General features: G+C 44.3%; 1 protein-coding gene across 2 annotated transcripts in view; it reads left to right on the top strand.

Annotated features, from left to right (window-relative positions):
- LOC119841942 (cadherin-like protein 26) overlaps nt 1-20,905 on the top strand; it is a 59,129-nt gene extending 38,224 nt beyond the window's left edge. For both annotated transcript variants that reach the window (XM_038369776.2, XM_038369775.2), the window contains exons 9-21: nt 1,708-1,874; nt 2,048-2,176; nt 6,104-6,289; nt 6,465-6,733; nt 7,599-7,741; nt 9,159-9,392; nt 10,066-10,287; nt 13,726-13,856; nt 14,358-14,435; nt 16,416-16,484; nt 17,084-17,137; nt 17,862-17,948; nt 18,684-20,905. In XM_038369776.2, coding sequence (XP_038225704.1) covers nt 1,708-1,874; nt 2,048-2,176; nt 6,104-6,289; nt 6,465-6,733; nt 7,599-7,741; nt 9,159-9,392; nt 10,066-10,287; nt 13,726-13,856; nt 14,358-14,435; nt 16,416-16,484; nt 17,084-17,137; nt 17,862-17,948; nt 18,684-18,875 — 1,961 coding nt within the window. In that variant the 3' untranslated portion in view covers nt 18,876-20,905. The remainder of the gene's footprint in view (nt 1-1,707; nt 1,875-2,047; nt 2,177-6,103; nt 6,290-6,464; nt 6,734-7,598; nt 7,742-9,158; nt 9,393-10,065; nt 10,288-13,725; nt 13,857-14,357; nt 14,436-16,415; nt 16,485-17,083; nt 17,138-17,861; nt 17,949-18,683) is intronic.
- The last annotated feature ends 1,727 nt before the right edge of the window (nt 20,906-22,632 follow it).

The raw sequence follows: 22,632 nt of genomic DNA, 5'->3' as shown, positions 1-22,632 counted from the left end.
TTCCTTTGCCACTATCACCTCCGATTGCAGTATGTCAATCGGATTTAAGTCTTACCTAAAGGAAGAATTGGTCTGAAATCAGTTTCTTGTAAAGAATGCAGCAAAAAAGGGAATGCAGTTTGGGGAGTCATTTTTATCATGCAGCTTAAATGGTGTTGCAAAGCTTGAGGTTTAAGGTCAGGTATTTTCCTAGACCAGAGAAGGTTCATAATAAAAGCCCTGCATGAAGTATCTTAGTGTGCGTCTGAGAAGCTATAATGCCGAAGTTATTGTCTACATTAACTTTAAATACACAATGGTAGCACGTTATACATAAACACCAAATATCTTTAGCAAAACTTCTAGAGTCTTTGGGTCTGGTACCTTTTTATCAGTCAAAACTTGCATAAAATTGTAGAGAACTTAAAGAGATGGGAAGTAGACAGGCCAGCTCCAACCGGAAATAAAAATCCCAGGGTCATACACAGCTGATGTCAATGGCAAAACTCACATTTGATAAGTGGGAACAGGTTTAGATCCTTTGTACGTAATTCCAATATCCCTTATCTCCATATGTAACATCATTTTCAGCAGTAGAGCTTTCAGTGTTCCTGGCAGGCATTTAGTGGGCTAACTTCTGCTGCAGAACTTGGAAGCTGATAGGGCCCTGCTCCTTACAGGAGGTGCTGAGCATGTTGCAGGATTGGACCCTTTCATCCTTACAGATAAGAACATAAAAGATGCCATACTGGGTGATATGATGGTCCATCTTGCCCAGTATCATTTCTCTGATAGTAGCCTGTACCAGAGCTTCAGGGGCAATGAAGAGAACAGGATAATTATGGAGTGATCCATCCTGTCTTTCATTCTTGGATTTGGGTAGTCAGAAATTTAAGGTCATTTTGAGTATGGGGTTGCATCCCTGACCATCTTGCCAAATTGCCATTGACGGACATATCCTCCATGAACTTATGCAGTTCTTTTTGAACCATGTTATACTCTTGGCTATCAGAACATCCCATGGCAATGAGTTCCACTGGTTAGTTATGCATTATGGGAAGAAGTACTTCCTCTTGTTTGCATTAAATCTCATGCCTATTAACTTCATCAGGTGACCCCTGGTTTTTGTGTTGTTTGAAAGGATAAATAACACTTCTCTATTCACTCTTTCCACACCATTCCTGATTTTATAGATCTCTATCATCCTCCCTCAGTCATCTCTTTTCAAAGCTAAGCAGCCCTAATATTTTTAGTTTTTCCTTGCATGGAAGCCATCTCTGAACCTTTTCCAGTTTCACTAATGAACCAGATGATAAACAAAAAACTGAATGGGGTGTGCTTGGAAAGAACAGTGATGTGAACACAGTGTGAGGCTGGCTGGCAGCACTGATGGATTAGAAACCAGTGAATGTTTTGTAAAGAAATACAGAAATTCAATAAATGTCTTTATAGTATAGATCTCTCCTACAAATTTGTGTCCCTAAATGAGCTAGAGTAATTATAACAGCGGGAGAGAAGGAAGGGGCTGCAGAGGAAGAGAAACATAAGTGGCAAACCTCAGTCCAAATGTGGAGAGAACATGTGGAGGCACAGAGGAGTCTAGTGGATATGCAGAAGGCCTGGGGTAATGAGGGGAGAGGGGAAGTAGTACAGAGGGATAAAGGTCATTAGGTCCAAGCACATCCCTGTCAGTAGTGAGCTCGTTTAATAATTCGTTTCAATTCCTAGATGAGCCAGTTTTCCAAGTGACAGCCCTTGACAAAGATGAAGAAGACACGGCTAATTCTCGGGTGACCTATTCCCTTATTACACAGACACCCAATCTGAAAGAGCCCAGATTTAACATCGATCCTACCAGTGGTTTGATAGTGATTTCAGGATGCTTGGATTATCAGGTGAAGTACATAATATGATTTATACTTGCCATGTGTAAATTTAGGTTCATATAGGAATCTGTGAAGTAGGGAGAGATTCACAAGTATAAATAGTTTAAAGGATCAATTTTGTAGCAGTGATCAGACACTTTTTCCTAACCTATATTTTGGAAGTTAATTAACTTGTTTTTCAGACTGCCAGCTCTTTCAAACTTCTGATCAAAGCAAGAGACCATGGTACCCCACAAATGTCATCTCCTGCAACAGTTAACATTGCCATTGAAGATGCAAACAACCACCTGCCTGTATTTACCAAGGAAAATGTAAGGAAAAAGTGCAGCTACTTTACTGAACCATTCCAAGACAAAGAAATTTCAATCCTGCCAGGTGCCGAGTATGCTCAATGGCAAATTAAGAGTGCTTGGCACCTTGCAAGATCAAGCTAAAGTATATATGGATGTGGGTTATTAACACAACAGCACTAAGATTTGGGGGTTGTGGTGGATACTCAGTTGAACATGAGTTCCTAGTGCAACACTGTGGCCAAAAAAGCTAATGACATCCTGGGATGCATAAACAGGGGAATCTCGAGTTGGAGTAGAGAGATTATTTTACCTCTATATTTGGCAATGTGTTACTGCTGCTGGAATACTGTATCCAGTTCTGGTGCCCACTGTTCAAAAAGGATGTTGATAGATTGGAGTGGGTTCAGAGAAGAGCCGTGACAATGATTAAAAGCTTAGAAAACCAGCCTTTAGTGATAGACTTAAGGAGCTCAATCTATTTGGCTTATCAAAGAGAAGGTTAAGGGGTGATTTGATTACATTCTATAAGTATCTATCTGAGGTAACATATATAATAATGGAGTCTTCAGTCTAGCAGAGAAAGGGATGATACGGCTGGAAGTTAAAGCTAGATAAATGCAGACTGGAAATAAGGCATACATTTTTATTGATGAGAGTAACTAAGCATTGGAACAATTCACTCCATCACTGACAATTTTTAAATCAAGATTGGATGTTTTTCTAAAAGATCTGCTCTAGGAATTATTTTGGGCCTGTTATATAGGAGGTCAGACTAGATGATCAGAATGGTCCCTTCTGGCCTCAGCATCTATGAATGGCAATAGAAATCTCATAAATGTTGACAGGAAGACAGTTGACAGGATGTCATCAATTTCAGTGGATTTCTGTGTACTGATATTGGCTCCTCTAAAAGTTTTTGTACCATTTCTGTAATCAGGTGCTATTAAAACAGCATTTACATGTTATAGAAAAGTGGACTCACTGCTGTCATGCCCTCTTTTGGGTGGGCATGGCATAGCAGGCTCTCCTCATCTAGTACCCCTTACCAACAACCTCTCCGACCCTGCAGCAGCCTGAGTCTTCTTGTGACTCAACCCTCTGACCAGGCCACATTTAGTCCCATGCCTTCTGGAGTAACAGAAAGTCTGATAAACAATGGAGTGGCAGCCTCAAGCCAAGTCTCCGTCCCAAGTCCTAACAAAATAGTCCTTCCACATGTGGTCTCCAGGACCTTTTCTGGGGGCCAGTGTGAAACCAAGACCCTCCTTCTTCTCTGGGTTAAAGTCTAGGGACCCTGAAGAAAGCAGCCAAGCTCCATTTACTCAGATTCCTTGCTGCTTCCCTGGGACCACTTCCAATCTCAGCCTGTCCACAGACTTTTCCCACCAGCCCCTTTCTGCGCTCACTGTGCCCCTGCATGGCTCTCAGGCACCCACTTCTTTCAGGGCTCTGGCTTGTAGGATTCTTCCCTGGAGTTCTTCACCAAATCCCAAACCAAAAGTACATTCTGACTCACTTCCATCCCTCCCAGGCTTGAACGTTAGTCCTTCACAAGTCTTCCCTGGTACTCTACTTTTCAGCTGAACACTGACACCCCAGCGCTGCCTCCCAGGAATCTTGCCTCCATTTTGAGATGTACCACGCAAACTAACTCCCCTCCTGCAGCTTTTCCCAATTCTCCTCTCTCCTGACTTCTATCAGACCATTCTCAGAGAGCAGGAACTCCCAGCCTCCTCTCTCCTGGTTCTCTCTCCAAGTTTTCTCAGTCCTGACTCTTTTCCAGGTGGGTCTACTAATTGACCTACTTAGCACCCCTCTGGGTTCCAGCTCCCAGGTTCCTGTTAACCCTCTAAGTGCCAGTGTGGGGTTTACATTCTCAAATGCATGTTATAGAGTCAATTCATTTTAATATAGCCAACAACCGGAAATGTTGATTGTGAACTGCTTACATAAAACAATTCTGGTTGTGATCCATAATGCCTTGTACCCCTGGCTACTTATGAACCCTCTGTATATCCCATTGTGGTAGTTAAGTTTTGCTGAGTTGTTTCTACTGTCAGTTCAGAGGATAAAACTCTCTCTAGTACCAGCAGCAGGGTGCTCTCAGGAGGGGGCTTGCTATGACAGTGGGGCAAATAAACCAAGCTTGCCTAAAGGAAAGTGACTGTTAAAAGGGCTATGGATTAATGAACAATTAGCTTGGAATTCTGGAAAAGAGCTCAAACTTATGGCCAGAGTTAGTCTGAGGAAGATCCTGATGTGTGATGAGAACCTTGTTTGTGAATTGGACGTATTGATATGTATCAAGGCTGGTTTTTAAGTAAAGATTATTTTAGGTAGATGTAGTTCCTAGAAGACTCTGGAAGGAGCATAGTGAACAGCCTGGCCTGAAGGCTTTATAAAATACCCAGAGTGATTTTGAGGAGAGTGGGGCCAGTTTGGGTGCTTATTGTTTTGTTTCATAATCAGGATTCCCTTTCCTTTGTTTTTTTTTTTCTTTCTTTCTGCTGAGTTACAAGTTTCACCAGGCTGATTACAACCTACTGGCATGCAGGCTCAATGTTATTTGAGTTTAACAATGCATCCTCCACTGTTGTGGATCTGGAAAGCATCAAATGCATTCTCTGCTGGACCTGAGGCTGGGAGAGAGGCTACCTCATCCAAGAATTAAGGAAGTCCAGAACTCTTCTCTTGAAGCAGGCTTCCTGACCTCTAAGGGACCAGAAATTCTCTCTGCTTGAGAAGAAGCCATGACTTTAGTCTGAGCTGACAGTAATTATAGCCACCCACCTACCATCCAATCTCCAACCAGCATGCTCTTTCCATTTCCCCTCTGCTGTCTCCTCCTTTGTTGTTTGTTTGGTTTTGGGGAAAGAATTCTGAAAGGTTTATGAGTCAGCTGACGATTTTAGGGTACTAGTCCAGTTAATATTTTCCATTTGTGTAAGAAAAGGTTAAAACTGGTTTTATAACTTGCCTGTTCTAATGAATGAAAGTGGGAAGCTTGACAGGGTATGTGTGGGTATTAAGAAGTTAAGGTGCAGACCAGGAGAAAAGGGTCTTACTTTGCAGCATTGGCCACAAAGTGCACAAAAGAAACATCTGACTAAGACTTAGCCATGGCAGACCTTTGCCTATGTAATTCACTCCCCCAGGATTGTTGCTAGAGTTTGAAAGCTTCAGGGCTAGAGCAAAAATGCACCTGTTCCAGCAGGTTTCTGCATGAGGTTTGGGCTTTGTGGGGATAAAATATGCTAGTTAAGTTCTATGGTCCTTTGTAGCCATTGTGATTTGTTCACTCCAAATGGGTATCAGGGTTTGTATTTATGTGTGGTTTCAAAAGGTATGAGAAGCACTGTGGGGTACATGGGGGTGGAGAAGCTGCAATGGTCTCTGGCAATGGATGGTGCTTTAGATAAGCTCCAGGATACAAGTGTTAGATTCCACCACGCTTAGTCACATTGAGTAGGACCTTGTTTCATGAGTAGTTTAATCGATATCAATGAGTCAGTTTGCAGAGTAAAATGCTATTTTGTGTGAGTAAGGGAGGCATCATTGAGCCCTAAACAAAAAATTAAAATTACCTGCAGAAGATACAGAATCTGATGGAAGTAACTATTATCCTGGAGATATTTACATTGGGCAGAATTATGTCCCCACCCAGATCTTCAGAGATTACTTAACCTCAGGCCATATCCACAAATCCGCTGCCATCCTGGGGAACGGGGTCCTGGAGGAAGCTGTAGGAGAGGCCCTAGTTTTGCATCTACACTAGAGCTGCACTGCCAGGGAGTAGGACCCTAAAGCTAGTGCAGAGGAACAAGGCCCCTGTGAAGTGGATCTTCAGGGCTTGGAAGTGTGATGGGAACCTGGATTGATAGACTAGTTCAATGTGATGATTCCTGGTTAGACATTGCTGAGACAATCCTCTTTTTTTTTTTTCAGTATTCGCTGCAAATTGCAGAAGACAAAGCAGGGCCAGGAGTGTTAAGGCTACAGGTGGAAGATCAAGATTCTCCAAACACACCTGCTTGGAGAGCAAAGTACAAAATAGTGAAAGGCAATGAAAAGGAACAGTTCATCATTGAGACCGATCCTGAAACAAATGAGGGCATTTTAAGTGTCATTAAGGTAATGTTACTGAAGCCGTGGATTTGATACAATATGGCATGGACAGATTGACTGCAATGTTAGTAGTTGGAGCTGATTGTAATTTGGATCAGTTACTGCTCTCACTTTTCTAGAGATGATCTTTCCACAAGAAAAACCATAATTTCTAATGGAAGCTTCTCTTTGGGATTTGCAGTCTGTGGACTATGAAGGTGACTCAGAGAGGAGACTTGTCATTTCTGTTGAAAACGAAGAACCTTTATCTTTGTGTCATAAAGGAAAACCGAGGAGCCCTCCTGTAGTCCCCATTAGTGCATCTGTGGCTGTGAAAGTCCTAGACACAAATGATGCTCCTGAATTTCACCTTCCCACGCTTGCTTTTCAAAAAGAAGAAGGTGTGAAGCCTGGGACAAGGCTTGGAGTATATTCTGCTGTAGATCCAGATGCGGTGCCAAATAAGATAAAGTGAGTGGAGACACTATAAATTCTCAGCTGGGGAAATTGTTAAGGAACATAAAGGAAAGAGCTTTTTAACTTTAACAAAGAAATCTCTACGAAGTGCAATTGTTCTAAACTGTATATTGGAGCACTAGATTGGCTGGATTCAGCCAAACCTCCAGACTTAGGGCTTGTCTACACGACCCATCGGATCGGTGGGCAGTGATCGATCCAGCGGGGGTAGATTTATCGCAATTGACCACTGAGTGCTCTCCTGTCGACTCGGGTACTCCACCAGAACGAGGAGCGCAAGCAGAGTCGACGGGAGAGCTTCAGCTGTCGACTTACCGCAGTGAAGACACTGCGGTAAATAGATCTAAGTACGTCGACTTCAGCTACACTATTCAAGTAGCTGAAGTTGCGTATCTTAGATCGACCCCGCACGGTAGTGTAGATAAGTCTAGTTCTGCTTTTGGAATAGTAAAAATAATCATTCAAATCATACGGTGCTTGCTTGGTCAAAACTCGCATTGACTTCCTCACAATTGAACTGGAATGGAGACTAAACTATCGTCTCACCCTTAACAGTGATTCCTCCAGGCTCTAAGCGAGGCATATTAGCACTGGTGTGGGGAATCTTGCATTGCCACCAGCTACACTGCAAATGTTTTGGCTGATAAAAAAAAATTCAGTCCCTAGTGAAGCCACCCCACCTCCTCACTTTTCATCAACAAGAAACATTAGACAAACAAACAAACAAAAAAGTGAAGTCCCAGAGTGAAAATATCTGAGGCTTAAAAAGATACCAGGAGATGTAATGGAGCTTGTATTTGAGTGCCTAAGACATTTAAATAATTGTGTGGCCTTGGGTATTTTGTCTTGTTTTGTTCAGATACAAACTAGTTCATGATCCGGCAGGGTGGGTGACTGTTGATGAGAACTCTGGCATTGTTACTGCTGTGAAAGAACTTGATCGGGAATCCTCCTATGTGAACAACAGTGTTTACCTCATCATTGTTCATGCCATAGATGATGGTAAGTTTCTGCTCAGATGGTAGCAAATGAGACAGTTTCTGAGTATGTGCTGTGAGTGTTAGCATCACAGTAGAGAGGGATAACAGGTCCTGCTACTGAAAAAATAGTCCCTGTAGAGGAAGAGTGGGGATACTCAAGTCAATTGCACAGTGATAAGGTCTTCAGTTGCTATGTATCTGTAAGGGCTTGTCTACACTGGCAGTTAACAGCGCCCCAGCGCTGGGAGCTATGCCCCTCGTCGAGGTGGTTTTTTTAGAGCGCTGTGCTGTGACCACACAAGGCATGTTAAAGCGCTGCCGTGGCAGTGCTTTAGTATTGCCAGTGTAGACTAGCCCTAAGTCTTTCGTTTCAGGACTCCCTGCTTGTTTTGTATCCAGAATGCTGCTCATTTGCATATTTGTTTAGAGGATCAGATTTTCAGTGATTCCTGTCAAATTCTCCACGCACATGTGTGAATGATAAAGGCACAGCTATCATCACAATATGGGAAATAAACATTCAAAGAAAACAAATTTCCCAACACCCTCCCGCTTAAACCCTTCCTGCTCTGTCTCTTAATCAGTGCCTCAAGTGAGCACCTGGGAAAACAGGTCAGACTTGTATTGTACCCTAAAGTTCACAAGATCTAAGCTCTAGAGGACCAAGGGAGCGTGACAAGTGGAGGCCCTGCTCAGTGAGAACGGCCCGCTACTAGCCTCGCTTAGCAGAAAAGGGTGCTGTCAGCTCAAGCACCTCAGATGATTGCAACTGTGTTGGGATCTTACAGGGGGAGAGGTGGGGCATTGCAGATCTCAATTGACACCTCTGATTTCACCCAGACACTAATTAGCTGCAGTACAGACGATGGATTACAGGGTAGGGCAGTGCTACAATCCCTCGTGTACTGATGGGAATGGAGGCACAGAGATGGACTGACTTGCCGAAGCTCACACAAGAAATCTATGGCAGAGCAGGTGTCCTAAGTACTGGACCATCCACCTTCCTTTTGTACTTCCTTCTGTAATCTCATAATTGGGGCAGGAGACTGGGGGAATGAGAGAGAGGACTATGTTCTGGTCCTGACTGTGACCTTGCTGTGTGCCTTTTGGAAATGCATCTAACTCCTTGGTATCTCCCCTAATCCATCTGGAAGAGAGGATGATGATGTTATCTACTTGATAGAAGTATCAAGGGTTAATTGATTATTACTGGCTAATTGATTATTACTAATAAAGCATATTCTCAGGTCAAAGACACACTATGAAATGATTGACCATGAATCTGAATGGAGGATCAGTACAGAAAATCCTAATGTCCTTACATCTTGCTAATGTATTTACTTATACAGGGACTAATAGGAAATGAATTGGGCAGGGGAATCATGTCAGACTGTTGCCTCTTGCCAATATCTTGGCCAAGCTCTGTTTTTTCCACCTAGGCATCCCACCAAAGACGGGCACTGGCACCATTCTGCTTTACCTGTCTGACATCAGTGACCACATGCCAAAATTAGTTACACGTTCCTTGGACGTTTGTGACAAAGCAAGACTGACTCCTCTCATCATAAAGGCGGAGGATAATGACTCCCATCCGTTTGCTGGTCCTTTTACATTTAAACTCACTGATGACTCAAAAAATATAAAACAAAACTGGAAATTAGGAAAGAGTTTTGGTAAGTTCTTCCTCCCACACACCCTGTGAAACCCCTGCTCACGTCGTCATCCTGTCACTGTTTCACACAGGTATAGTCATGTTTACCATCTGTTATTTATTCTCACTTCAATGTTTTCAGTTCTGCACTCCTACCTTGGAATACTCTCACTTCAGTGGAGTCACTCCAGAGTTACACTGGAGTAAACTGAGGTCAGAATCTGCTTAGATGTCTTTAATACAATTGTCCATGATTATAGGCTCAATAGGATTTTGTACCATTCAACTTTCTGCTTTGAGGCCTCTAAAATCTCACATATGGCAAGAAAAAATTTTCTTTTGGGATCATTGACACCGTTACTATGGAACTGAAGGTATTACACATATTGGAAAGCGATCTCCTATTTTACTGGATAGTTACCAGGTACAGGCAGGCACTGAAACACTGGCACAGGCAGTTATCCACTTTGTGCACGCTGTCTGGGTAGCGGGGTGTGCAAATTAAACACCAAATAGTGAACCTAACCTCACTGACATTCTGTCCCTTTGTGCTTCCAATCAATTTCCCCACTCAGTTTGTATAATTCAGAAGGACTCAAAATGGAAAAAAGCCACTCCTCCATCAACACTTTGCTTTCAGGCTGTTTATTGCTTTTTTATAGAAGGCTCAGGAGTTCTTGCCTTTCTTCTTTTAGGTGACTCAGTTGAACTTTTAATGTTGAGAAGCCTCCCACGTGGCAAGTATTTGGTGCCTCTCCTAATTCTGGACAGGCAGGGATTCTCTACGAAGCAGAATCTGTCTGTGAGGCTCTGCCATTGCCCAGATGGACGTGTATGTGAAGAACCGAACTCCGTGTCAGTGAGTCTTGGAGGTGGCACCATTGCTGTGATTTTGGCAGCTCTCCTGTTATTTCTAGGTAAGATACCTCCTAAAATTTATTGCTCACTTACTCATCACCTGGCTATAAGATCTCATGGGAACTGCAGCCTATTAATATGTGGCATATTGTACCTTTTTGCCTTTAAAAGGAACAAGTGGCAGTAAAATGGCCATTTGACTCTCTTAATATGTATGACTGCTGTAGCGGTGGAACTAAATAACTGCTCTTTGGTGTCACCACTATTCAGTGGTCTTATTACATTCCGGAGCCACCTTCGTCTTGCAATGGGACCCATAGCTGTGCTCGTGTAATGACCACTGCAGTCTTCATCTCCAGCAACCAAGAGAACAGTCTGTTAAATTATATGGCAGAAATGCCATGATGTGCAGCACAATGGCAGACGATATCCAGTGCTGATAAATGAAGGGTAATGGCCATTGGAAGGGGTTATTTAAATGACTCATATGCATGGGGGGCACTCTAAATTAGCTGTAGCGTCTCAGGAGAAGGACCTGGGCTTTATTGTGGAGAGCTCAATGGAAACCTGGGTCAGCATGCAGTCATGATTGAAAAAGCAAACAATATTAGACTGTATGAAGAGTTGGTTAGAGAGTAACACAGTAAATTCTACGATGGCAGGGAGCTGGGACACTTTCATCTGGAATAGTGTGTTCGTCTCAAAAGTATAATGAAAACAGAAAGGGTCCAGAGATGAGCAGTGGAAATGAACAGTCCTGGAAAGTCTTCCATCTGAGGAGAGAGTGAAAAGCTCAGGGCTGCATATTTTAGAGAGGAGAGGAGAGGAGATGAAGGTGGAGTGTGAAATGTATGTCACATGCTCCTGCTGACCCTTTCTCATATTAGTATGAGGGAACATCCAACGAAATGGAAAGGCAGGACACTTGAAAGGGAATTCTCTCTTTTACAGCATGTAGTTAACCTGTGGAACTCACTGCCACTGATATCGTTGGGGCCAAGAAGAGTTCTGTAGGAAGAGAGAAAGTTTCAGTAGAATATAGGCACCTATAAGGATAGTGAGAAGATTCCTGGATGAAGTTAAAATGTATAAGGATAAAACTTTTGGCATTAGCCAAGCCCTAACTAATTGGGAATAGATATGCAGTGTTGTTGTAGCCCTGTCAGTCCCAGGATATTAGAGAGACAACACAGATGAGGTAATATCTCTTGTTGGGCCAACTTCTGTTGGTGAAAGAGCTGAACTTTTGAGCTTACACAGAACTCTTGTTGAGGTTTAGGAAACATACAGAATGTCACAGCTAAATACAAGGTGGAACAGATTGTTTAGCTTAAGTTAACACAGATTTCAAGGGACCTCCCATCACAGGGGGAAAGGAAAAGTGGGGGAAACTGGGAGTGGGGTAGGTTTTGTTGGTGGGTTAGATATTATTTTAATAAACCATACATGCAGTGTCTCTATTCAATCCATGATTTTTAGTGTCTAGCAAAGTTATGAATTTAAGCTCCCGGGCTTGTCTTTAGATGGTGTTGTGCAGGTTTTCTTTGCGGATGAGGACTGAGAGGTCAGGTATAGCGTGATCACTTTGTGAAAAGTAATCCCTTTTTTTTGGGCATAAGCTTTCGTGGGCTAAAACCCACTTCATTGGATGAAGTGGGTTTTAGCCCATGAAAACTTATGCCCAAATAAATTTGTTAGTCTCTAAGGTGCCACAAGTACTCCTCGTTTTTTTTGCTGACACAGACTAACACGGTTACTACTCTGAAATTTGTGAAAAGTGTTATTATTGGGCATTTTAGTGCACTGAATGAGGTATACGACATATTATGATATCAGTGGAGGTAGGGGTTGATCATTGCAGCAGCGGAGATATGCCTGTGGGTTTTGCATCTGTTCTGGCAGAGTCTGGTGCAGCTGTGAGTTTGTGTGTCCTAGTCTGTGGGGACCTTGCTTCTGAGGATAAGCTTGGAGAGGTTGGGGGATTGTTTCAAGGCCAGAAGAGGGCATTCAGGAAAGATTTATTTCAGGATGGGGTCCTACTGAGTATGGGTTGTAGTTATTTGATGCCTCTTATGGGTTCCAGTATGGGTGGTAGGTGACAGGAAGCGTTGTGCGGTCAGAAGGTGTTTTATTTCTGTATTGAAGCAGGTTCTTTCTGGGCTGGTTCCATGATGTGATCCACCTCTCTGGTGGAGTGTTCTTGTTTGGTGAAGGCAGTTTTCAGTGCGTTAAGGTGTATATCCTGGGCTTTCACCTTGGAGTATATTCTGTGGTATCTGAGTGCCTGGCTGTAGATAACAGCTTTCTTGGTGTGTCTGAGGTGGTTGCTAGATTTGTGGAGGTAGGTGTGGTAATCTGTGGATTTATTGTCTGTATTGTCATAGTTGTCTGTAGGGTTCCATTGTTGAAACTGACTCTGGTGTCCAGGAAGTTGATGCTAGTGTGGGAGTGTTCCAAAGAAAGTATAATGGACAAATGGTGGCTGTTGAAGTTGTGGTGGAAATCTGAGCGAGTTTAAGTCATCTATACAGAGGATGAGAATATTATAGACATATCTTAGGTTTATCAGTGGTTTTCTGATGCATTTGTCCAGAAACTCTTCTTCAAGTGGCCCATGAAGAGGATGGCATATCGGGGGGCCATCCTAGTACCCACGGCTGTTCCCATGGTTTGGACAAAATGTTTCTTGTTGAATGTAAAGCTGCTATGGGTCAGGATGAAATCGATGAGTTTGGCGATGGGTTCAGGTTGGAGATCTGAGTGTTGTCCAGTGGCAGTGATGCTGTCATTGTGGGGGATGTTGGTGTACAAGGAAGTGACATCCATGGTGGCAAAGATGGGGTCCTAAGAGAAATTGTTAATGTTGTGGAGTTTGTGGGTTGGTAGTGTTCTGGAGGAAGTCTTTTTGTGTGGTGACAGGTTTGAAGATGGTTTCTAGGAGTCCCAATATTCCTTCACTGAGGGTACCGTTGCCAGATATGATGGGTCTGCATGGGTTCCCTTGTTTGTGTATCTTGGGAAGCATGTAGAAGGTTCCAGTGGTGGATTCTTTGGGGATGAGTTTGTAGAGTTTCTCTTGGAGTTGTTTGGGGAAAGGATTTGATGATATCCGTAAATTCCTGGCTAAACTGTGGTGTGGGGTCTTCTTTGAGTTCTTCATAGTAGGTGCTGTTGGAGAGTTGATTAGACAGAAACTTCCCATAGAGGCAGGTTACTCCACAATTGCCTGTTGTGGGGTTTCTTGCACCTTCCTTTGAAACATCTGGAGCTGACCATTGTCAGTGACAGGATGTTGAGCTAGCTGGACCCCTGGTCTAGTCCAGACTGATTTTTCTATGTCACCATTCATTCATTCATTCATTCACTCATTTTTCAGAATAAAAAAAGATCTGAAATCTGATCTCTACATTCACAGAGCTCACTGAGATACCTGTGGGGCTGCTTGGAAAGGCTGTGAGGTGTCAGTGGCAGCTCTGGTCATTCTTTCCCTGTTTCAGTGGCAGGCTGTCTTCTGCTGCAGTGTTCGTATGGGTCTGAAAGCAGGAAAAGCCAAGCCAATCTCCCTTTTGAAGAAGGCAACCAGACTTTAATCAAGTACGATGAAGAGAGTGAAAACTTTTGCTCTCAGGTGAGCAACTGAGCATGTATCCACCTTCCTATTGTGAGCATCCTGCCAACTCGATACCTGTCTGCCCAGATTATCAACCATCTGGTCTTATCACTCATGTCACCTGTCATTTGGTGTTGAGCAGAACACTCCTCCCTTTCTCAGCAGAATGTGGCAGGAAAATGACTTGCTGTTTGGTATTGGTTATCCAGGTAATGGTGACTAACTCTGATGCACCATCTGCCATTCCAATGAATTTCCAGGTAATCTTCTTCCTTGACACCTCATCCCCTTGGAATGTATTAACAAGGCAGGCATGGTGCTTTGCTGAGGAAAGATCTGAGTGGCTCCTCCGTCTCTACTTGCCATGTGATACCAGCCTGGTTACTGAGAACAGGGAAATAACAGATGACATGAAGAAGGGCAGGGGTTGCAAAATACTGGTTAATAGCCAATAATGATCAATAGTCCTTTTTTTCTGTACGTTTAATGAATACACGTCTTCATCTCTGCCCTCCGCAGATTATGCCTGATGGTTTGGATTATGCTAGCCAATTCTCTACATATGCAGAAGTTAGACAAGGAAAACAAATGTCTGAGGTAACCATGTATTTGTTTATATATTCTTGTAAATGGAGCGGTCCCTTTTTAACACCCTAAGTTGATATTGTCATGCAGTCTGGAGTGGCTCACAACTGTGAGAGCCTACCTCAGGGCTGACTGTTGGAAAACTGGGCAGACAACCCAAGCTGGTCGTATGGTCTATATTTAGATTTCACCAAATCAATAACAAATGTGAACTCCTGGATCGCTATATCAGTATTACCATGGAGTCACAGACAGTCCCCATAGATTCTCTAGTCTATCCTGCCACCCAGACAAACTGGACTTTGTGATTTAAAAGGTCACAAATCAAAAATACACCACATCAGGTTGCTCCCAGTCCCAAGAGACCAGTCATTTACCCCATATCAATAGGTACTCCAGATCTTACACCAAAGACAACACTGGCAGCCAATTCTATAGTAAACTAACCATACTGTCAGTTTCCCAAAAGTCTTCTCAGGATACCCAGATTGTCTCACAGAATCATAGAATATCAGGGTTGGAAGGGACCTCAGGAAGTCATCTAGTCCAGTGGTTCTCAAAGCCAGCCCACCGCTTGCTCAGGGAAAGCCCCTGGTGGGCTGGACTGGTTTGTTTACCTGCCACGTCCGCAGGTTCGGCCAATTGCGGCTCGCACTGGCTGCGGTTTGCCGCTCCAGGCCAATGGGGGCTGCGGGAAGGGCGGCCAGCACATCCCTTGGCCTGCGCCACTTCCCACAGCCCCCATTGGTCTGGAGCGGCGAACTGCAGCCAGTGGGAGCCGCGATCGGCCGAACCTGCAGACGCGGCAGGTAAACAAACCAGTCCAGCCCACCAGGGGCTTTCCCTGAACAAGCAGTGGACCGGCTTTGGGAACCACTGATCTAGTCCAACCCCCTGCTCAAAGTCTGATCTAGTCCAATCCCCAACTAAATCATCCCAGCCAGGGCTTTGTCATGCCTGACCTTAAAAACCTCTAAGGAAGGAGATTCCACCACCTTCCTAGGTAACCCATTCCAGTGCTTCACCACCCTCCTAGAGAAAAAGTTTTTCCTAATATCCAACCTAAACCTCTCCCACTGCAACTTGAGACCATTACTCCTTGTTCTGTCATCTTCTACCACTGAGAACACTCAAGATCCATCCTCTTTGGAACCCCCTTTCAGGTAGTTGAAAGCAGCTATCAAATCCCCCCTCATTCTTCTCTTCTGCAGACTAAATAATCCCAGTTCCCTCAGCCTCTCCTCATTAGTCTCTGGCGATCTCTGCTTTGCATCTGGTACACTTCTCTGTACTCCAGAGATCAAGGATCTTTGCTTGAATCCATCCTTAATAGCTTCTGCTGACAGAAAACAAACTGACAGTGTCTCTACCCATTTGGGCTTTTCCTCTGACAGTGAGTGAGGAATGAATTTTGAGTCATTGACCTCCAGTCATCACACACTATGGCCACTTGCTTTGAAATTACACTTTTCTGTTAAAGTCCTTCGTTAGCATTCCACAAGGCTTCTTTGAAGGGTTATTTATTTACAGGGGTATTTACAATGTAAATGTTTGCTATTACATTATAACAGGATACAGATAAGTTAAAAAAAAATGCATGTACCATCCCATATTCATGATGCTTAAACACCAAATACATTCTTATACATTTAACAATTACTTTGATCAATACTAAATCACAAGTGAATTGACATGGGGCTTTGGCATGAGCTGGCACCTGGTCTGCCAACATCACAGATGTGCCTAACACGTGGCCTCTGACGTGAGCCACAGTGAAAAGAATAACTTAAGACAGCCCCTTTTTGAAAATAATAAACCTTTAACTAAAATGAGATTGCACTGCCATTCGAAGCACTGTCAGTCACTGACCATTGTCTGAGGCTGATGTTTCTCAAGATTAGTCTCCATTCAGAATAAAACTATTTTCCCCTTACAAGATTCTTACCTATCCAGCCAGATAGTTTAGTGATGTGAGATTGTTTGTCACTGTAGGATGTAAATGGAATGGCACCATCTCCCTCCCTTACATCCAGTCGAGGACACTGTGACCAAGGTCTATGTGTAAGTAAACTTTACAAACTAGCATAGAGTATTTTGTATGTGTGTGGGTGTTGGGGGCAGGGGAGCGGGGGGATGAGAGGTTAACGGTGGTGGGTTTTATTAACCCAGGGATCTCAAATTGGAATCACCAGGAGGGCCACATGAGGACTAGTACATTGGCCCGAGGGCCGCATCACTGACACCCCCGCCCCTGCTGACCCCGGCCCCATCCCCACTCCACCCCTTCCATGAGGCCCCACCCCTACCCCATCTCTTCCCACCTCAACTCCACCCCTTCCCTCCCCCTATTCCAACCCCTTCCCCAAATCTCTGCCCCTGCCTTGCCTCTTCTCCGCCTCCTCCCCTGAGCACACGGCTCCCTGCTCCTCCCCCCTCCCTCTTGGAAAGCACTAAGTGCCACCAAACAGCTGTTTGGCAGCGGGAAGTGCCTGGAGGTAGGCAGAGGAGCAGGAATGTGGCACGCTGGGGGAAGGGAGACCGGGGGCGGGGGAGGGAGCTTGGTGGCCCGCAGGAAATAACTGCGTGTTTGAGACCCCTGTATTAAACCCTAATAACTTTCCTGGAATCATGCAACAGTTCCCTGTTTTTATTTTTTAAAGGGTGCCAGCACAATGGTCCAGTCCAGACCAGTAAGCGGCAACCACAGTTCCCATGTAAGTAGAATGCCATTCATTCTATGTTATGCTCACTAATGGGCTCCACAAACTATCTCTGTCTGGGGACAGGTTAGAAAAAAAATGCAAAGCATAATGCCTTTATTTGTATAGCATAACCCTGAGTTGGTAAACTTAACTTAAAACACTAGGCCTTTGTGAGTAAGGACGACTTGTGTGAGTAAATATTGGCAGGATCAGGTCCTGCCTTTGGTATCTTTAACTAAAAGGAATGCAGTGAATTCTTATGATTCACCATGTTTATGATAGTCGTCCCAAAGGACCAACCAAGACTGGGGCCCCATCGTGCTAGGTGCGGTACAAACACAGTGTAGCAGATGGTCCCTGCCCAGATTAGCTTGCAGTCTAAATAGACAAGATACGTGTAACACCGACAGATCCCAGTCATCAGCAGGCAAGATCGAACCGGGGATCTCTGGAGTTTAGTACATGAGCCTCTACCGCATGAGCTAAAAGCCAACTGCCTGTTAGCTAAGGCTGTAGAGCAGACTCATTTTTACCTCTCTCTGTCTAAGTGGTCTCGGTGCCACTAGATGGGACAGGACACCACATCGAAGAGGTGTGTGGGTTACACATGCACAGGAGAAATGGCTGTAACATACAGTGAGTGCTGAGGAATTTGTTCAGACCAGAATGACACTTGTAAAATCTTGATGGAGGGGCTATGGCCTTGCCGAGGTCCAATGCTTTGTCTGTCTTTCAGGGGGTCCAGTATTCTAGACACGTGGAGACACTCCACAGAAGATCCCGCAATGAGATTGTACAAACAGTGGGTGAAACGTTGAATCAGGTAGGGAATGGCTGGTTTGGAACTCCTCAGTATTGTCAGTGGGTCCTGGCTGTGGAGCATGGGTTGCTGTGGGAGCTTTCCAGTTTGGCTGCAGCTGCTCGTAGGAGAGACACACCTGCCAGGAATGGCAAAAGGGGCTAAGGTGTGTAAAACAGGCATTAACTCGCAGCAGAATCCAAACTCCTGGCTGAGAGCAAGGTACAGAAGCTGGGGGAGTGTAAGGAGGGGCCACTTACAACGGTCTCTGAGCCTTTGCTGAAGATTTCATGTCTCCAGCACTTCTTGCTGTGCCATTCTGGTCACCTACATGTTACCTGGATGCTTGTGTGTCTGTCACATGCACCTTTTCCTTTCTGGACAGGCACTGGGCACTGCAGTGCTTCCCATTGCAGGTGCATAGGTAAAGCCAGGTTCCTTGCTCTTTCCGTTCTGTGCTGGCGGGGGAACTTGTAATTTTCATGCTTTTTGTATTTCTTATGATAGCTTCCCTGTGCTATTCTATTGCAGCGTTGCTCCCAGGGCGCTCTTTGGCATAGCTGACGTGTCTGTCTGCATACTGTGTCTTAAAGGGGCTGGCTGGTTGGGTGGGAGTGACTAGTATTTCTTACAGTATCACCATGGGACTTCTTGCTGACGTGCTACTTATAATGAATCCCACTGGTTTCCAAAGGGGTGTGAGAGATGGAGTCTCCAGGGAGATTTTGTTTTCTTATGTGTTCCCTTTCCCTTCCTCAGAAGCTCTATCACCTCAGCAACCTGGAGGAGAACATGGTCATTTACCAACCTCACATATATGCCGAGGAGGGAAAGCTAGAGATAAGCGGCTCCTTCAGTTCCCTGCTCACTGTTGACAATGAACTGCCTAAGGATTTCTTGGACACCCTGGGACCAAAGTTTGCTGCTTTGGGTGAAATCTGCTGGAAATGATTTCAGTCGCAGCCGCTCTCATAGGAACAATGGAATTGTGGGGACCTTTTTCCCCCTGCCCCCATGAGATACAGAAGGACCTGTCATTATTGCCAGCCTGCCATTGTTGCCAGCACTGAATATTATGGCTTCATCTTCTGTGTGGAGGGGGTAGGGCAGCCCACGAATTGGCATGTCGGAGGAAACCAGGTCACCAATTGTTTGGGCCCTGTATCGTTCTTGAGTTCTGCAGGTATCTGCTCTCACCCCTCAGAGAGCTAGAGATTGAAATAATCTAGAAATAGGATGGTGTTTTAAAATCCATGGTGTCTGACGCCCATGTAGGGCTGTAGAAGTGGATGAAAAGCCACCATCCTGATGATATTTACAGTAGATCTGCTGGGAGTTCAGATCACAAAGCAAGCACAAATTTTGGTAAATGCTAGGTTTTTGATTAATAAAACAGCGAAGGTCGTTTCCAGCTAGTCCTGAATTTGTGAGGCTGCTGGATCGTCTTCCACCCACAGATACTGGCTCGCACCCATTTTGTGTGGGCAAAGCCTGTCTTTGTACATTCAAAATGGGCATCAGTTCACTTCTTTAGGTCCAGGCCTGTTGCATAAGCAAGCATGCAGAATCTGGAGGTGGGCCCTGAAAGTTTCCCCTGTATGGCTAGAGAGGAGCAAAGTCCTAGCAGTGGCTCAGTACCTGGGGTGGTTTGCTTTGGCAGAGCAAAGGAAGTAGACGGAAGTGCCCACAAGGTTCCCAGCCAGAGCATGCTAACTGAGTAACTTTCTGGCTGCACTGTTCCAGGGACATGCTGAGCTCTTCACTGGGGCAGATGCATGCTGGTGAAATGGGAATCTTGGTACATGCATAAGATGATCTGAGGGTGCGGGAGAAAGGTCTCTCAAAGATTGCAGTACTAATACGTCCATTCAGTGAAATGCTAGCTTGTCAGAGCGTAATGGACTGGCCAGTGTGTGGGAGACCCACTTGAACGTACATACGTGTTGCCTCCAGGGTCTGGAGACTCACAGGGGATATACCAGCAGCCAGTCAGGGAAGTAGGGGATTCTCCTTCAGCTCCTGTAGGATAGCCTGTATGTTGGGAGCAGGAGGAACAGAGCTCTGATCTGTGCTGCTTGATGCAACATAGCTGGTGTCTTCTTGCTGCGGGTATGTGACTTGTTACAATCTGACAACAGTGAGTGCAGAACTTAGTCTTGTTATGGACAGACGAGCACTGCATCTTGTCCTATCTGAAAAAGGATCTGCCTGGGTGGGGAACATGTAACTCTTTTGGGGCAGGTGACTTTCTGAGTCTGGAAGTGGATTTTAATTGACACTAGTGAGTTTAATGGCTTAGCTGTTTTCTTTTGTACATATACTTTGGGGAGTCTTGTTGGGAAATAACCTCATACGTTCTCTCTCTCTCTCTCACACGCGCGCACACACACACACGTATGTATACACATATATAAATATGTTTTAATACATTATAGGCTATTTGAGGCATAGTGTGAGTGAAGTGCACTTGACATGACTGCGTGGGTTGTGTGCTGGTAACAGAAGCGAGGATTTAAGGTTGAGAGCGGCCAAGGACTGTTCATGCGAAACAATTTGTTGTGTCCAGGGGAAAGATGAAAAATCAACAGAAAAGGGAATAACATTGGTGATGTTGTCATAGCAATGTATCTGTTACAGCTGTGGACAAAAATTGCGGGAAATGAAACACCTTGGATTATGCCCAGGACGGAGTTGTGGGTGAAAGGCCTAGTGAACAGAAACAAAGGACTGTTGACATGATGGAATGGACTACACATCTATATACATCTGCAACTTGGAGTCAGACATCGATCCAGAGCCCTAATTTTGAAGAAGTGTGCTAGCCCGCTCCCAATGCCTTGATTGATTGGAGCGGATCTCAATTGGCCATCGGGACTTGGTTCTAATCTTCAGACTCTGGTGCACTATGTTTAGGGTGTGAATGTGGAGTGAGTGAGATTTATATTGTAACCAATAAAAGTATTTAGAGTATTATATACGAACACTGTGTCCAGTATCTGCCTGCTCCCCCATCCTGTAGAGAGGCCTCTATCAGAGCTTAACAGTCTGAATCAGGCTTTTTATGTATCTAAAATAAACACATGCTCCTGCTCGTGCACGACCCCTGACATCCTCTCACAAGTGCCCCCATGTGGAATTCTCTTCTGCTTGATACCCACCCAGGTCCATCTTTGTTACACTTCAGGGCAAGACTCAATCCTTTATGTTCCTGTTCACATTGTCCTGTGTCTTTATGCTGTTTACTCTAGGCCCGACTGTCCTGCACACCTGCTAGAGAGGGTGCAGAGGGGCCACACAATAGGGACTCAACATTTCACTTCCATTTTGCCAGGGGCTGGCATCTTCTGTTTACAAATCCGTTTCTCAAATTCCCATCAGGTTTTAGCACCAGGTAACAGTGGAGTGGACTTGAAACGAACTGCCATATGCTAGCACACCTCTGTGTGGCTTTGCAGAGACTCAATTTCTACCAAACGTGGGCATATCACTAAATGAAACTGCCACAGAACATAACGGCTTGCTCCTTTGCTATACGGCTTTACACACACCCATTTCTGTGTTCTTGATTTAAGCTTTTCTATCCTCTTATCTAGTCTCACGAGTCACAGAGATAATGGCTCAGTGGTGTTGTGTCTCATTCAGAGCTTCAGTCAGCAGCAATATTAAATGCTAAAAAAATAAAACACTATGTCATGGTAGTATGATACCCCTATAAATCCCAGGCCTCTTGTTGATGTTCCTACACTCACTGCTTGCACCTCTGCAGCAAGAGAGGTCATCTGTTGTCTGGAAAACCCATCTTTATAGTGAGAAACAAAAGGAGCGCGAACTAGTTACCTTATTAAAGAGAGCATAAGCAATGACTTGATCACAGTCAGGCGTTATCTGACACTAAAGGACCTTTTAAATCTGGCAGACAAAGGCAAAAGAAGAGCCAGGGCCTGGAAGTCAAAGGCAGCAAAAGTCAGACTGGGAATAAGACACAGTTTTGAACAGCGAAGGTAACTAACCATTGGATCTAGTAGCCAGGGATGTGTTAAATTCTCCATTAGTGGGAGTTTTTAATTCAAGAGTGAATGCCTTTCTAAACCTCTACACTCTAGTCAATCACAAGTGATTGATTAGATGCAGGAATCACTGGTGAAATTCTGTGGCCTGTGCTATACAGGAGGTCAGTTTAGAGGATCATAATGGTCTCTTTTGGCTTTGAAGTGTATGACTATCTAAGAAGCAACATACTTCTACTGCTACTACAATTACAATTAATTTTATCCGATGCCTTTGCAGCATCTTCTAAAAATGATTTGAAAGGTTTGTAGCATCCCTGCCATATAGTATCATATTAATGCGTAGAGCCCTGAAAATCTGCAGATACCCACTTTATATCCGCTGACCATGTTTGCAGATCGTGGATGGATGCAGATCCAAATTTTGTGTCAGCGCAGGACTCTATTAATGTGTACTTACTGCATTGTGATGTCACAGGTATGCTGCCACCTGGTGGCTGTCCATGTTGTTACACTTTTGTGAATGTAATGCTGTTAGTAAAAAGTGATTTGCTAAAGCTGCAAAAAGAAAAAAGTACTTGTGGCACCTTAGAGACTAACGAATTTATTTGAGCATAAGCTTTCGTGAGCTACAGTTCACTTCATCAGATGCATGCAGTGGAAAATACAGTGGGGGAATTTATATACACAGAGAACATGAA

The sequence above is a fragment of the Dermochelys coriacea genome, chromosome 13, assembly GCF_009764565.3.
Source record: "Dermochelys coriacea isolate rDerCor1 chromosome 13, rDerCor1.pri.v4, whole genome shotgun sequence".
NCBI lineage: Eukaryota > Metazoa > Chordata > Testudines > Dermochelyidae > Dermochelys > Dermochelys coriacea.
The sequence above is the reverse complement of the archived record's forward strand: the minus strand, read 5'-3'. Positions and strand labels throughout refer to the sequence as shown.